General features: G+C 37.2%; 1 protein-coding gene across 7 annotated transcripts in view; it reads left to right on the top strand.

Annotated features, from left to right (window-relative positions):
* Positions 1–16886, top strand: part of TP53BP1 (tumor protein p53 binding protein 1) — a 99410-nt gene that overhangs the window by 66662 nt on the left and 15862 nt on the right. For all 7 annotated transcript variants that reach the window (XR_013370111.1, XR_013370112.1, XM_077880831.1 and 4 more), the window contains 4 exons: positions 2512–2569; positions 5439–5531; positions 9610–10093; positions 14271–14423. Coding sequence is in view for 5 of the 7 variants with exons in the window: in XM_077880831.1 (XP_077736957.1) it covers positions 2512–2569; positions 5439–5531; positions 9610–10093; positions 14271–14423 (788 nt within the window). In the remaining 2 variants the exon portion in view is untranslated. The remainder of the gene's footprint in view (positions 1–2511; positions 2570–5438; positions 5532–9609; positions 10094–14270; positions 14424–16886) is intronic.

The following is a 16886-nucleotide window of genomic DNA, read 5'->3' as shown; positions in this document are numbered from 1 at the left end:
TTTTCATTTTTGTGCCTCAGCATAGAGAGGCCTAAGGAAATTTATAGACTGGAAGAAATCTCCAAAAGAGAGATGGGTTAAAAATGAGGGAATAAGGGGAACAGTTGATAGATCAAAACCCTGAGGGCATTGGGAGAGGAAGCTTTCAGAGACTACAGATAGAATGGGTGGACTTGAATAAGAAGGGCCTCTCATTCTCTGGAGACCAAAGGAAAGAAGAAATTTTAGCTAATAGACTTTGAGTTCTTACGATATGTCAAGCATTTTACATGTACAGCTTAGTGAATCTCTCAACAAACCCGTGAAATAGGTTGTGTTGTTATCCTCATTTTATAGGTAAGGAAACTGAGGCACAGGAAGACTGAGCACCTTTCTTAGAGTCAAACACCTAGTAAAATGGAGTAACCTGAATTCAAAGTAATTTTAAGAACTAGGGGCGCCTGGCTGGTTCAGTTGGAAAAGCATGTGACTCTTGATCTCAGGGTCATGAGTTCAAACACCCCACATTGGGTATAGAGATTACTAAAAAAATAAATAAACTCTAAAAAACAAAAAACAGGTGCCTGGGTGGCTCAGTTGGCTAAGTGTCAAACTCTTGGTTTCAGCTTAAATCGTGGTCTCAGGGTTGTGGAGTTGAGCTCTGTATTGGGCTATGTGCTCAGTGGGAAGTCTGCTGGAGATTCCCTCTCCTTCTTCCTCTGCCCCTACCCTCCTCATCCTGTGCACATGTGCCTGCTCTCCCTAACACCCCTCCCCCAATATATAAATCTTTAAAAAAACAATAAAAAATAAAAGACAGCAACAAATTAGTTTCAAGAACCAGAAGTCTGGGTCTGAATTACAGTGCTATCCTGCTTTTCAATGCTTATTATTATTTTTTTAAAGATTTTATTTATTTATTCATGAGAGGCAGAGAGAGAGAGAGGCAGAGAGAAACAGGCTCTATGCAGGCTGCCTGATGTGGGGTTTGATCCCAGGACTCCAGGATCATGCCCTGAGCCAAAGGCAGACGCTCAACTGCTGAGCTACCCAGGCGTCCCTTCAGTGCTTATTAATTTGAATCTTATTAACTCAGTAGAAATTAAAGTATTACATGTTTCCTTTTAATTATCACTGAAATCAGGTAGGGCTTATCAAGAGAGTATGTGGTAGCCTTGTTTGTTTGTTTATTAATGATTTTATTAAGTAATCTCTATACTCAGTGTGGGGCTTGAACCCATAACCTCAAGATCAAGAGTCATGTGATCTATTGACTAAGCCAGCCAGGCCCCCTCTCCCAGGCTCCCCTCCCTTTTTTAAAAAAGATTGAATCTTTAGATTTGAAATTACAACTGGAAGACCTTAAATGGAGCTAACATTCTGGATGATATTACTACCTTTCCTGATACTAGAGCACTGTATCAGACAGGCACCATACTTACAGTTTTACTCATTTCATCTTCACAACAAACCTGTGAGGTTTTATCTTATAGATGAGGAAGCTGACAGAAGATGGAATTTATTCCCAGGTTGGACTACTAAATGCTGGGGCCAAGACCTGAGCCAGGTTTCTCTTTCAGAGCCAGAGCTCTAACCACTAACTTTCAATTGCTACTTTGTTTAGATTATGTTGGATCAGAAATATTTTATTTTTATTTATTTTTAAAATATTATTTATTTATTTATTTATTTATTTATTAAAGATTTATTAATTGAGAGAGAGGAGGACTATGAGAGCATGAGCAAGGGGAGGGGAATAGGGAGAATCAGATTCCCCATTGAGCAGGAAGCCTAACTTGGGGCTCAGGACCCTGAGATCATGACCTGAGCTGAAGGCAGATGCTTAACCGACTGAGCTACCCAGTTTAAAAATATTTGTCATTTTCTCTAAGGCTGGAATAAGTTGTAAATGAACAAATTTTAATCCTTTGGCCTCATTAGTGACATTGCTTTGAGAATATGGGATTCTTTTCAATATCACCCTTAATTCTTTACTATAGATTCTTTCTTGAAAATGTGTTTTGTTCTTAAGGTTATCTGTCCCAAAAGCACTTTGGGAAGAACTTGAGTACTTTCTGTGTGTGAGTTCTCTTAAAATTCCACACTATTTAAAATTTTTACATCAAAAAAATTAAATAAAATTTGTACATCAATTTAAACTTTTTGCATAGTTTTTTATTAAAGTTTTTTCTTGTTTTAACTTTTTTATTTTCTAATATAATTTTTTGCACCTTGTATGAGAAGAGATGAATTGATTCAGAAGTTTAGTTTTCATTTTTACATATTACTATTTAGTAATTCATTTTATTATATTTATGGACAGACTGTCTTCTCTAGGAAGTTTAAAAGAAAATTAATTTGATGCAAGTGAGGAAAGACTTGTACCATTAATTGATAAGAAATCTTTATGTTCACTTATTTTTACCTCTTTTTGTTACTTGTTGCAATTATTAATAGAGCAGCTTTTTAGGTGTGGTATTAACTGAATTCTGTTTCTCTTTCCTTTCTGTCTTTGCTTTTGTTTTTATTCAGAGCCTGCAACTGGTGAAAGAAAAAATGGATCTACTGCTGTTGCTGAGGCTGTTGCCAGGTAACCAGAGCTGGTTGCTATTTAGAGGAATTTAATATACAAAGCCACTCTGGTAATAAAGGGAAGATGATTTATCAATAGAGTAAAAAAACTAAAATGAAACTCCAGTATAAAGGACTTAGCCATGTGTTGAATCTAATGTAGGCTGTTTTATAATACTTTTAGTCTGATAAAGCTTTTTACTCTACTTAGAACTAATATATTTAATGGTGTTTCTCTTTCTCCCTTTTGTTCATGTGGGAGTGCCATTTTTTTCTTTTTCTGATGGTAAGACTGAGATTATTGCTGCTACTAGTAAGGTAACAAAGGATTTAACAAGAGATAGCCTTAGACCTTGTTCCTTCAAAGATTCCTGACTCAGCCGCAACCTCAGGCCATTTTCTCTTCTGCCTGCCAAGTTAACTATTGTGTTGAACTGTTACTTTTGCTTTGTCATGAATGCTGTAATGCTTTGATGCTGAGTTTGACCCCATATGAGGCTTTTGCAGTAAACTTTGCCATCTGGTGGCTGCAAGAGTAGAATTGTTTCATTGGTTTATGACATGAGTCATCCAGCATGAACATACTTGCAGCTGTTGGTGAAATATAGGTGAGGATTGTTAAATTGGGCTTGGTAGGTACAGTAAGTAAGTAAAGCAGGCTAGGTGCAAGAGCATAGAGTATTAAAGATGATTGCCAGCTGAACATGTGTGCTCTCTTCAATTCCAGCTGATTATTACCATGCAAAAGTATGAACTTCTGTTGCCCGATCTTTACATTTTTAAAGAGAAAGCTAGATTTATTTTTATTTTTTTATATATTTTTATTTTTTTTTAGATTTTTTTTTAGATTTTTTTTTAAAATTCATTTATGATAGTCACACAGAGAGAGAGGCAGAGACATAGGCAGAGGGAGAAGCAGGCTTCATGCACTGGGAGCCCGACGTGGGATTCGATCCCAGGTCTCCAGGATCGCCCCCTGGGCCAAAGGCAGGTGCTAAACTGCTGTGCCACCCAGGGATCCCTGAAAGCTAGATTTTTAAAAACAAAATTTCTTACTTGTTGAAATAAAACATGTCTGTGGACTAAATTTGACCCTCAATTTCAAGTTTCTGGCCCATGTGTAAATTCTTTGATCTGTACTTAACCTTGTTTTAGGGAGATTAGTTATTCTCCTGGCCCTTGCATATTTAATCTGCAAGGTAAGCAGTTTAGGGTTCTTACTCAGTTACGTCTCTTTAATATTCTGTAGTCTTACAAGTTGAAGAAAATTGAGTATATACTTGATCTCTTTGGTTTTAACATAATTGTATACCTGAACCTGCTGCTGCTTAATCTTTTGTGCCAAATGTAAGGATGAAAGATAAGGGTAAAACTTGAGGGTGGAGGGTTGGATTGGTGGATCATGGAAAGAGACAAAATTCATTGGTATTGTTGTTAACTGAATTGTACATGAGAATCTAGATTTTCAAAATCTTCAACTATTCACGTTTACAGTTGGGTTCACCGTAAGAAATCATTTACAGTAAGCTATGTTTGAGTATTGTATTTTATTATTTATTTATTTTTTAAGGATTTTATTTATTTATTCATGAGAGACACAGAGACAGAGAGAGAGAGGCAGAGACACAGGCAGAGGGAGAAGCAGGCTCCATGCAGGGAGCATGACATGGGACTTGATCACAGGTCTCCAGGGTCAAGCCCGGGCTGAAGGGGGCACTAAACCGCTGAGCCACCCGGGCTGCCCCTAAGGAGTAACTTCTTTTTTTTTTTTTAAGATTTTATTTGTTCATGAGAGACAGAGAGAGAGAGAGAGAGAGGCAGAGACACAGACAGGGAGAAGCAGGCTCCATGCAGGGAGCCCAATGTGGGATTCGATTACGGGTCTCTAGGATCACACCCTGGGCCAAAGGCAGGCGCTAAACCACTGAGCCACCCAGGGATCCCATGTTTGAATATTTTAAATGATCACTGCTTCTTTTGCATTTAGGTGAAGCAGTACACTGTTTTAAAGTGTTGTCTGTAACTGGGCTCTGTTTAGATTACTTGCTGTCATCTTCTTTCTCAAACATTTCATTATTGAAGATTTCAAGAAGTAGAGAAAAGAGTATAATGAACCATCACATAATCATCACCCAGAGTCAAAAATTACCAACTCATTGTCAGTCTTGATTCATTTATAAATACTTCTAGCACACTCTCCTCTACTGGATTATTTTGAAGCTAATTCCAGCATTATATCATTTATCTATAAATATTCTAATGATATTTCTAAAGGATAAGGATTTTATTTTGAACTTGATCACAGTGCTATGCTCATACTTTTAAAATTGTCAGTGATTCCTTAATGTCATCAAATATTCAGTGTTCAAAAAAAGTAATCAGTGTTCACATTTCTCCGATTGTCTCATTAAAGATTTTTTACACTTTGATTCAATCAAGATCCAAACAAGGTCTATACATTATGTCTCTTTAGTTAAAGTTTGATCTGATTTGTCTCATCAAATTTGATTATGTCCCTTAAGTTAAAATTTCTTTTAATATATAAGAATCTCCTTCTCCTACCCCACCCCCATTTTTCCCCCTAGCAATTTGTTGAAGACACTGAGTGGTTTTACTAAAAGAGTACTAAAGTTTAGACTTTGTTGATTGGATCTTTATGGTATTTGATATACTCCTCTGTCCATCTTATTTCTTGTGAATCTTCTTGAGAGTTTTCTTATTGTGCTAATTTATAACAAGTATGAAGAAAGATATTTTGATATAGGGTGGTTTGAGGTTTAGGGTGCAGAGCAAGAATTTTATTCCCTTTGTGCCTGAAAAGGGTAATCTCCAGAGGTACTTATCCTTTCAAAACTAACACAGTATATTGCTTTAATTTATTATCTTAGTCCTCTGAAGACTGTGTCTGTATTTAGCTGTGTCTGTGAAACCCAACAAGATGATGAGGCTCGAAGTCAGGATCCTCCCTCTGCACCCATCAGGTGAGCATTATTTCCATAGTTGTATTGATTTGCAGAATGGTTGGTACCAAAATCTGGAATGTACATTACTACCATTTTGTGAACTTGAGCTTACATTTTTATCTGAGGGACTGTGACATATTCTAGATGGATTTATAAATGAGATGTCATGGGAAATTTTATTTAATATTTTATAGACACAGATTTTTGTCTTGATCTGCTTGTTCTTTCAATTTGAAATGGTTCTTCATAAATTTATGAGACTATATCATTCTAAAAAAAGTAAAATGTATCATTCTATATTTTTAAGATTACTCCTTTTTTCTTAGTTTTGCACGTGTTGATTTATAACAAGACGTTTTGGGGTTTTTAGTTTCCCATAGGGCAAAACTGAGATGTTCACTCCAAATTTAAATCTCATCATACTTGATGGAATTAAGATTTGCCCATGACTTCTTTACTCCATAAACTCTTAGAATTTCCCTGACAGAAAAGAATTTTTTAGTTACAAAGTATTTTTTCTGTTTAAATAAAGTATCTTGTTTGGGACATACAATTTTTATACTTAGTATACTGAAGTAATTAATGGCAATGGAAATAAGCTTGTATTTTCATTATTAGGTGGTATTCAGTGATTTTGTAATTAGGAAATTTGATAATGTTTTGTCAGTGGGTATAATCCTAATAGTATTTTTTTGCAACATAATTTTTATGTTCTTTATTGACATAAATAATGAGAAGAAACATTTCAGTGCTTTTATTAGCATTCTGATTATTAAATGTGAGCTTGTTGATATTCTTGAGAATCAAATAGCTCATATTCTCTATTGTATCAAGCAACTTGTTAGGTGAAATGCCACTTTGTCTGATTCCTAAAGTGATGTAAGAATGGCCCAGCATTACTAAATTTACTGTTGGCATTGTATTGCCTTCCTATTTTACTAGAATATCTTTTTTTTTTTTTTTTTTTTTTTTTTAAAGAATATCTTAAATAGAAAGACAAAGATGCTGGTGATTTTGTTTAACTTTGGTAGAACAAAGGCCTGAGAATTCAGATGGATTTGATTTCAGTTTCTCCACAAACAGACCTACACTCAGAATGTAATGGTTAGAAGTTTGTTAAGTAGGGAAATTTATTCTTACCTGTTTCACTCTGGATTAATTTTATCCAGACTTTTTCTACTAAAATTTGCTTTCTTAGCATAAGTTTCAAACCTGACATATAGTGACCAAGGTAGGATTGTGTAGCTGGAACTAATAAAGAGAAATATGGCCCTTCTTAACAATTTATTGGATTTCTCTTTTCTTCTAAAGCTCTTTTCTAGTGCTAAAGATTCTTTCTTTATTGTTTATTGGGACATTCATATACATCTTTATGGTAGGTATTTCTCAGTTGTTTTATGTTTATGTTTAAGGATTTATGAACTTGGTAGGAGTTGGAGCAACATTTCTGGCAGTATACGTGTTGCAATTAAGGCTTCGCTTTTTACCTACTGTTCTATGAACTTGGGGGGAAATGACTGTAATGTTAACATCATTCTTTTGATTGATGTTAACATGAGAATGATAAATACCAATTTCTGATATTTGATAGGAATCTGCCGAATATTGCTAATGTTACAATGAGACACCTTTGGTCTTTAGAGAGAGAAGAAAGTTGTTCTGATGAACTCTTTGGGGAAAAAAACCCAACTTAATACTCACCAATTAAATAAAATTTTACTTGGAAAAAAAGAATAAAATTTTACGTGAGAAGCGAAATTCTATTCAGAAGTTCTACCCTAAATAAACAGCTTCTGTAAAATGTGGTAGGCTTCTTTAAGGGTGGGGAAAGGTGGTAATTGAGTTCTTTAAATAGCAGTCAAGTCCTATGCCTTCTAGCTTTTGACTTTCATTGTTCAACTGTGACATGTTAGCTGTCTGAAAGATTCAAACATGAATATTCAGGTTATAGAACAAATGAATCAGGTCTTAATTGTTTTATGCAACTAGTATTGATTGAGCTCTGCTGTGTATCTAGCCCTGTGCTAAGTAAATTGTATTTATGGTCACTTAGAACCTTATCAGAGGTAGATTTTTCTCATCTGTCTCCTGGTGGTCTTATTCTTATATTTCTTTATTGTATATATATCCTTATTCATTTGAGGTTCCTGACGTGACTTAAACTATTACCACCAAATTTTTACCAGGCTCTTTGGCTAGAACTCTATTCTAAACCTCTCTTTAATCTCCTCTTTTGGTAAGCTGAGCTCAACAAGATAAAATCTCAGAAACTTCTCTTTCTTATTCAATATCCAGAGTAGAGCATTTCTCTCTCTCTCTCTCTCTCTCTCTCTCTCTCTTTTTTAATAAAGATTTTATTTATTTATTCATGAGAGACACACAGAGAGAGAGGCAGAGACACAGGCAGAGGGGGAAGCAGGCTCCATGCAGGGAGCCGGATATGGGACTTGATCCCAGGACTCCAGGATCAGGCCCTGGGCCTTAGGCAGACGCTCAACTGCTGAGCCACTCAGGGGTTCCTGAGAGCAGAGCATTTCTCAAAGAGCTCTTCAGGTTTCCCTTTTTTCTGCCTACATGTCAGCTCAGCTCTTACGGGGTCAGAGTTCCTCCCAGATTAAGACAGCTTTCTCTTTCTCAGTGAGTAGTTCCATTTGTCTCTAGCCAAATACAGCAACATTTGACATGTTTTTTTAGATCCATGATCATCCTAGCTATTCTTTTCTAGGTATATCTCAGTTTTATAAATTAAGAACTATGATATGCCAAACTGAAACAGATCCAGATATGGTTGCACCATGGTCAGTTCAGAATGGATTCCTTTTATCTTGATTCTGGCTGCTATGCATTTAATATAGCCTCAAAATCTTTAGTTTCTTGTTTTGTTTGTAGTGTACTGACTCATTGAACTCATAATTTATCAAAAAGTTAAAAGTTTTTAGGCATTTTTTACATGAATTTGCTACTTACACAATTAGTTTACTTAATCTGAGAGTAGATTTTTGCAGTTACTCAATGGAGAGAACATTAATTACATTAATTCTTTTGTCCAAAGTTTCTTTATTAAGTGCTTACTATATATTAAGCTCTGTATTAGATGTTTGAAGTAGAGATGAGTAAGATATGAATGTCAAGTTTCTATGTAACCTGACCTGGAGTTAACCTGGCCTTTTTATTCTGGTTAAGGACATTTAAGAAAGCCCTTAGGCACCTCAGAGCTTCATGGTATCTGGTTTGTAGGAGACTTGAATCAAATGCTTGTGGGATAAATGAATACATTACTGATAGCCAAATGGGAAGACTAACGAAAAAGGAGTAGGTTGTACTTTGAGAGCTTTGAGGAATCAAGTCATTCTGAAATTGTTAGTTGTAAGATACACTAGTATATCTCTCAAAGCTAGAATCTCATCTATAAATCTATCCTGTATATATTGTTTCTTTTCCTAAAAATATTGATTGAGGTGGAGGGGAAAAAGTATCCAGAATGCTAGGAGTCATTTAAGGACTGTTAGAACCAAAAAAAGCCTAAATAAGACATCTTGACCTAATTGAAGTTTTTTGAAGTAGATCCCTAAACTGCCTTCATTGACTGTGACTTTAGTCATGGCTTTACATCTTTTTGTTTACCTTATTTTCCTGTGTGGTACAAGTTTCAGAGTTCATAACTAGTGAAGGGAAGAGATTTTATAACTGTTTTATCATCATGGTGGGATAATCCTTTGTATCATTATTTTTTTAAGAGTGAAATTATGTTGGGGCATCTGGATGGTGAAGTTTGTTGAGCGTCTGATTCTTGGTTTCAGCTCAGGTTGTGATCTCAGGTTAGTGAGATCCAGCCCTGTGTCAGGCTCTGCACTCAGGCAGAGTCGCTTGAGACTCTCTCCTCTTTACCTTTTGCCCCTCCCCACCGTGCTCTCTATCTAAAACCTTTTTTTTAAAGGAAATTATATTTAAAAGCCTTATAAGGTGATATGCTCAGTCACCTTATTTTCTCCCTTCCCCACATTTCTCAAATTGACAAATTATGGTTCCTCTTGCCATTACACACACACTCACACTTGCTTACTTGACATGGTTTCTTTATATGGTTGATTTTTAGGGGGAACTCGCTCAGTTTTCCAAGTACTCAAGATGAAGAAGAGAAGGAAAAATTGGAAGGTGAACAAAGGACCAGGCAGAGTCAACAGCCTGTGAAGCCCAGTTGTCCTGTCAAAGACCCTCCTTCTCCTATCTCCCAGCAGGTGGCCACACAGGGGCCATCCAGTCCTCAAGGGGAAGCAATGGAGACAGATGTGCTAGAAGGCCAGAAAGAAGGACAGAATACCAATCAGGAAAAACCTAGTAATGCCTTGATTGAGAGACCCAGCCAAAATAACATAGGAATCCAGACCATAGAACGTTCCCTGTGGGTCCCAGAAACTGTGTCAGCAGCAACCCAGACTGTAAAGAATGTGTGTGAACAGGGGACCAGTACGGTGGACCAGAATTCTGGAAAACAAGATGCCACAGTTCAGACTGAGAGGGGGAGTGGTGAAAAACCAGTCAGTGCTCCTGGGGATGATACAGAGTCGCTCCATAGCCAGGTGAGAGAATGTATAGGGTATCTTAGGGCCCTGTTTTTGACCTTAAGGATTCCTGGAGAATTTAAGTTGTGGTACTTGTACCTAATGGTAATTCTTAACAGTGTTGTATAGACCAGTCATTCAAAACAAAAACAATTTTTCTAGGCTAGAGATAGGGTAGTGCAAATTATGGGTAGCTATAGCCAGTAGAGTCTTTTAGGAAAAATGAAGTAGTGCTGGAATTTGTCAAGTTCTTAGTGGAAGAGAAAGCCAGGAATATAGTCTGGGCCCTATAATATTCTCCATTTAATCTTTTCCTTCTGCCACTATTTTTCATCCTCTGTTATGAGCATCATAGCTTATTGCTTCCCTCTCGAGTCTGTTTCACCAAGGTTCCCAGGAACTGAGAGAGTATGAAGCAGAGGAGAAGGCAAAGAGAAGCATGAAAGATAGTGTACCACTGTATAGAAACAACAGTAAGAGGAATAGAGAAAGAAAGGAGGAAGTCCTTAGGTCACTAGGACTGCAGAAAGAGGCTACAGCTAGACATAATGGGAGGAAAAGGATTGGGGCTAATGGAAATAAGGCTGGAGGAGCAACAGGTTCTTGGGAATAGAATAGGGAAGTGTAGGTAGTAAAAACTGAGTGGGTAAGAAGTGGTGGTAGAAGTGTACATATTAACAAATAAAAGGAAGTTCATAAAATTTCGGCAGTTGGATTCCATGGCAGGGAAAATTTGGAAGTTACTAATAGTAGTTAAATTGTCTTTGCAGTTGTTCTGGTAGATTATCTTCAGTTGGTATCTTTCTAGGAAAGCTTCAGTAGTGATGTACCTCTTGTTTTAATTGTCCAAGTTGTTTGTTTTATAAAGATAAAATAATATAGTTCCTCATTATTGAACACCTAGAGTTTATCAGCATTGTGCTCAAGACAGCCCATGAGGTTGGTATTATTATTCCCATTTCACAGGTAAAGAAACCAAGCTGAAGAGAGGTTAAGTAACTTGCCCAAAATTTTGCCATCAGTAGGTGGCAGAACTGGAATTTGAACTCAGCATGTCTGACTTCAGAATCGGTATTCTTTTCATTCTGCTATGTTGATTTTCTATTTATTAATCATGGCCTGTGTAGTCTTGTTCTGTTTATCCATTCCTCTCCAGGAACTCCAGAAATTGTTAATATTATTAGCCTTTTAAGGTAACATAGTCTATGAGACCTAAGGCGTAATCATTTTGTACAGATGAAAACTAGCATAGCCTTTTGAATGTAGGGGTTATAGTAGACCAGACCCCATTTTCCATCTGCTTTTACTCCTTTTTCTTTTTTCTTTTTTTAAGATTTTATTTATTTATTCATGAGAGACACAGGGAGAGAGAGAGAGGCAGAGACACAGGCAGAGGGAGAAGCAGGCTCCATGCAGGGAGCCCGACGTGGGACGTGATCCCAGGTCCCCAGGATCAGACCCTGGGCTGAAGGCGGCGCTAAACTGCTGAGCCACCCTAGCTGCCCTGCTTTTACTCTTAAAGTGTTTGCATTCTGCTACATAATAATTTGGTTTCCCTGCCTTCATAAAAAGAGTTAAACTTGATCCTAAAGATAGCAATCTTGTTGAAGCCACTAGATTATATTTTCCTTTCTTCCTCTGTAAAATAGGGAAACAATCTCTGCTCCTATCTCATTATAATGATAGCAGGAGCCAGTGAGCCAGAGTGCTTAGGCCTAGGCTTTGGAGGCAGATCACTTCATTTGGGGATATTGTGAGGATTAAATGAGATAAAGCATGTAAAGCCCTTAGCACTGGGCCTGGCACATAGTTAATGCTAAATATATGTTGGCTGCTGTTGCTACCTATTGATTATTATTTTAAATACTGTGATGTGATGATACTATACTACTACTGTGTCATACAGAGTGAATATAACATATTTAAGAGCTAATTGCTCCTGTTAAAGAAAGGTGCTAGAAAAATCTAGGTGGTGCATAGGTGTAGTTTCACTTGGGAAAGATGAAAAATTCTGGAGGTGGATATGGTGATGTTTGCCGGTGTGAATGTACTTAATGTCATAAACTGCATATTTAAAAATGGTTACAATGGTAAATTTTATGTATAAACTTTACAAAAAAATTATAGATGGGAGGGGATCCCTGGGTGGCTCAGTGGTTTAATGCCTGCCTTTGGCCCTGGGCATGATCCTGGAGTCCCGGGACTGAGTCCCGCGTCAGGCTCCTGGCCTGGAGCCTACTTCTCCTTCTGCCTGTGTCTCTGCCCCTCTCTCCCTCTCTCTTTCTCTCTATGTCTGTCATGAATGAGTAAATAAAATCTTTAAAAAATATATATAGATGGGGTGGTACAGTAACAAATTGGGATTGCTGTGCTGTCTTTTGAAGAATGATTGGAAAATGAGGAAGGCTCTGTGGAGGTTTTCCAAGTGCCAGTGCTTTTGTATCCAGTGCTGGAGAAAAGCATAGGCAGTCTATCTTTGACATTCCTTAAAATTTCACTTCTGTATCCAGTGTGCCTGGGGCCAGGCTTTTAATGAAGGGAAAGTTTAGTTTTGTTTTCATTTTGTTATCTTCTTTTCTAATGACAAGACCCTTAAGTTATTTATCTTACAAAGACTTCTTTTCAGGAGACTATTTGAAGAGCGAGTAAGCATAGCTTCTTTTTATCTGTCCCCTTTCCTTTCTTTCCTTTCATATTCTATCAGACATGTTGATTTAAGTGTCTCTCTTGAAGTCTGGCTGTTGTAGTGGAAGAATGCAGGGAGTCTTCTTGAGAAGTCTGAATACAAGGAGTGTTTATGTATTCCTGAAACCTTTTAGACCTTTATGATCCAGGACCTTGGCTCTGTGTGTGTAGGCAGGAAATCCAGGCTGTCATGGTTCTGGGGCACCCTAATGATTGAGGTGTGACAGACCAATACTCTAAACACTCATTAATCAGAGTTGTATATACGAAAGTATTTTAAGGAATTGGTTTAGTTTCCATGCTTTTTATTTTGTCTATTCAGATAATCTAAATACCCATTTTAGTAGATAATTCATCCCTAAAATGGAGTTGGAGTGGGAATTACTCAGGTAAATTATTGAAAGCTTTAGGTAAATCACTACCACATTAGTCAGTAAAAACCCGGGATCATCATTGCAGTGGTATATATAGTTCTTTGGAAAGACTTGGATCCCTTGACACTGACTACTAAAAGAAACATCAGTCTATTATGGGAAAAGTAAGGTGGGAGAAAAATGTGCGTTTTCTCCTCCTCAGAATTACAGAGCCAGTGGGGTAAGGGGGAGTGCATGGATGCTGTTAAATGTGGTATGTGTATTATGAGAAAACATGTATGTAACAGTTGGCATAAAAATATAGGGTTTATTTAAGCTATTTAACTGATTATGGTACAAGTAAATACAAATCCTGATTTACTTTTTCTGTTTTGGATACTAGCTTGGCTCTTAAGTTATAATCTATTATTTGGAATAGATTAAATATTTCATATTTAATTCTGAGAGAAACCTGTGCTATCTAGTTCTTGACATAAATAAACTTTAGTTTTGACTTTACTAATGCAATAAAAACTGCACTGAGGGAGGTGGGGTAATTGGATGATGCGCTTTAAGGAGGGCACATGATGTGATGAGCACTGGGTGTTCTATGCAGCTGATAAATTATGAACACTACATCTGAAACTAATGATATATGTTGGCTAATCAAATTAGAAAAAAAAGAAATACAAAAAAAAAAGACTGTACTGAGATTAACAGATAGATACTCTGCTTTTATATAAAGTTCTAAGGAATTGCCTTCCTTTTTTTTTTTAAAGAGATGTTGCAAGTATATGTTTGAATACTGATTGACAAGTCATCATCAAAATCAGAAGGATTATAATGTAACATGTACTTTTAGGGGAATCAGTTTCACTTAAATATCCTAGGTATAAGTGCTAGATGTTATGATTTTGATTTAGACAGAAATAGATCATTTTAAGTGATAAACTGATACAAACTCTTCCTAGCCTCTGGCTGTATAGCTCCTCCATCCCTGTTCTTCTCTATAGGTGAGTAAAAAACAAAATAACTGGAAAATTCCATCACACTAGATTCATGGAACCTCTGAACAGTACTCATCATGAAGAAGTTGATTTACAGTTTTGCCATTTTGCAGTGAGACCCATGCTTGTGTTCTCTATTTTCTGTCACAGGGAGAGGAAGAGTTTGATATGCCTCAGCCCCCACATGGCCATGTCTTGCATCGCCACATGAGAACAATCCGTGAGGTTCGCACACTTGTCACTCGTGTCATCACAGATGTATATTATGTGGATGGAACAGAAGTAGAGAGAAAAGTAACTGAGGTAATACATACTTTGGGTCTATGTGGCAAATTCTGTAGAAAAATTTTCCTGGCTCTCCACTTCCACTCCTACCTGCTTTTCTTGTACAACTAGCTTGTTTTCTTTCCTCTTGTTAGAAAGGTGGAAGAACTTGGTGAGAGTCTTGAATTCTCTGTTTTTCCAAACCATGAGTTTACTGCTTGACCTTTGACCAGTTATTTAACGAGTCTTGTCATGGTTTCAGTTTTTGTAAAGAACAGATTGATGAATCTCTGTAAATCTCTGTCATGTATTTTTAATCCTTGGAAATTCTAATGAGGTTTAGAACTTCCTGCCTCACCCCATCTGTTTTCTCACTCTTTTTTATGTTTACTCATTGTGTCCTTTCTTGGTCTCCATCCGTGTGTGGTTATAGAGTTGCTGGTAGGAGATGCACCTTTATTTCTTAGTAGGATTCATTATGGATTCATTCCCAATATTGGCAAAATATTGGCATTTATTCATTGTTATATTGGACAGTGTTATATTCTGACTTTGTTTAGTCTCATACTGGTTGAAATCAGACAGATTTTCTAGAATTAAAGGTTTGGCACCATTCTTGGTACATATAGTAATTTTTGGGAACCATTTTATTAATTGGTAAGAGGTACAGCTACTTCCTTCCTTTTTTACTCAGGCACTTAAAAAAAATCTGCCAGCTAGCCATATAGGAAGTTGAACTGAGGGAGCATTAAACTCTGGTATATAGTTTTATTAAATGGAACATATTATTGTTGTTCATTAATGGGCCCCTGTGGCCTTTGTATCAGAAAGCATTTGACGTTAGTTTGAGAAATTGTCTTGTATTCTTTATTTATTGTACACCAAAATCCCAGATGTTAATTCATCTTCAATTTTATGTTTGTGGAATTTTTTTCAGTGTTACTGCTATTTTGGAAAAATTGGGAACTTACAACAGCTTTAGAAAAGCAATTTGCTTTCATGAATAGTTATTGTAACTGTTGTAATCTAAAGTGTTATACATGTGACTTAATTTATCATTTGATGTGATGCTTTCTAAAGTGTATTTCCAGAAACAGTGGGTCCTTTAAATACTCTGAAGGGGAAAAATACTCCATAAAAAAGACTCCTGTTCTCTAGGAGCTTATACTTGATGTGAAACAAATCCAAAACTTGTTGGTTGCTGTCATAGAGGATGGAAAGATGTGTTAGAAAGAGGGGACAGAACCTACCGGCTTACCTGAAGGTGTGGCTAGAAGACTTCACGGAAGATGTAGTGCTCAAATGTGTGGCAGATTATTTTGAGGGGTGGGGGAAAGGACATTACAGGCAGAATGAAAAGTTACGTAAGTATGTAGGTAGCAGGGCATGCTTAATGAACATTTAGAATCTCAATATGATACTAACAGTAGGTTAGGAAATGGTAGGAGAGGATGCCATCGAGGTTGGTAAAGGGCTAAAGTGTAAGGGCTTTGTATACCATAGAAAAAAATTTAGATTTTTATCTCTTTTAAAAAGCTTTTATTTATTTATTTGAGAGAGAGAGGGAGAGAGATAGCTACAGAGAGCATGAATTGGGAGGAGAGTGGGCATGAATTGGGAGTCAGGCTCCTGCTTGGCAGAAGCCTGACTCAGAGCTCAGTCCCAGAACCCTAGGATCATGACCTTCTGCTCAGATTGTGATCCTAAAGTCCTGGGATCTAGCTCTGAGCTGAAGGCAGGTGCCCAACTGAGCCACACAGGTGCCCCTAGATTTTTTTTATCTTTGGTGTGGAGAATTTAAAGAATTTTGGAGAGGGATGCCTGGGTGGCTCAGTGGTTGAGTGTCTGCCTTTGGCTAAGGGTGTGATCTCGGGTTCCCAGGATTGAGTCCCACATCAGCCTCCCTGTGTGGAGCCTGCTCTTCCCTCTGCTTGTGTCTCTGCCTCTCTCCCTCTCTCTGTCTCTAATGAATAAATAAAATCTTAAAAAAATAAAAGAATTTTGGAGAAAGGAGTGACATGCTCAGATTTGCATGTTAGGTCAGATTAGCAGCAGTTTGACCATGAATTGTAATGGGTTGAGGCATAGTTCAGACAAGAGGTAATGAGTGCCAAGTTAGGATAGTGGAAGTATAGGTTGAGAGGAGAGACAAAGATGGAAGAAATACATAGAAGGTGAAATTGGTAGACTCTGGTGAATTCCTAATGTCGGGATCAAGGGAGAAGAAGGAATCTAAGGTGGTGGCTGGGCTTTTTGCTTTTTTCACTGGTTTGAGAGAGAAGATCGTTTGGTAAATAATTACCAAGGGTCTCTTTTGTGGCATGTACTGTGCTGGATTTGGGGGATATACCCAGGAAAGAAGATACTGTTACAGTCTTTGTATTAATAGGGCCTCTGTCATTTGGTAGAAGAGACACACAGAAAAACAAGTAAGCAAATACATTAAAAAGATCATAACAGGCCAACTTGGAGCCTGAGTCGAAGTCATTAATAAGAGCAATG

This window comes from Canis aureus, chromosome 32 (genome assembly GCF_053574225.1).
Source record: "Canis aureus isolate CA01 chromosome 32, VMU_Caureus_v.1.0, whole genome shotgun sequence".
NCBI lineage: Eukaryota > Metazoa > Chordata > Mammalia > Carnivora > Canidae > Canis > Canis aureus.
This window is presented reverse-complemented; position numbering and strand designations above follow the sequence as displayed.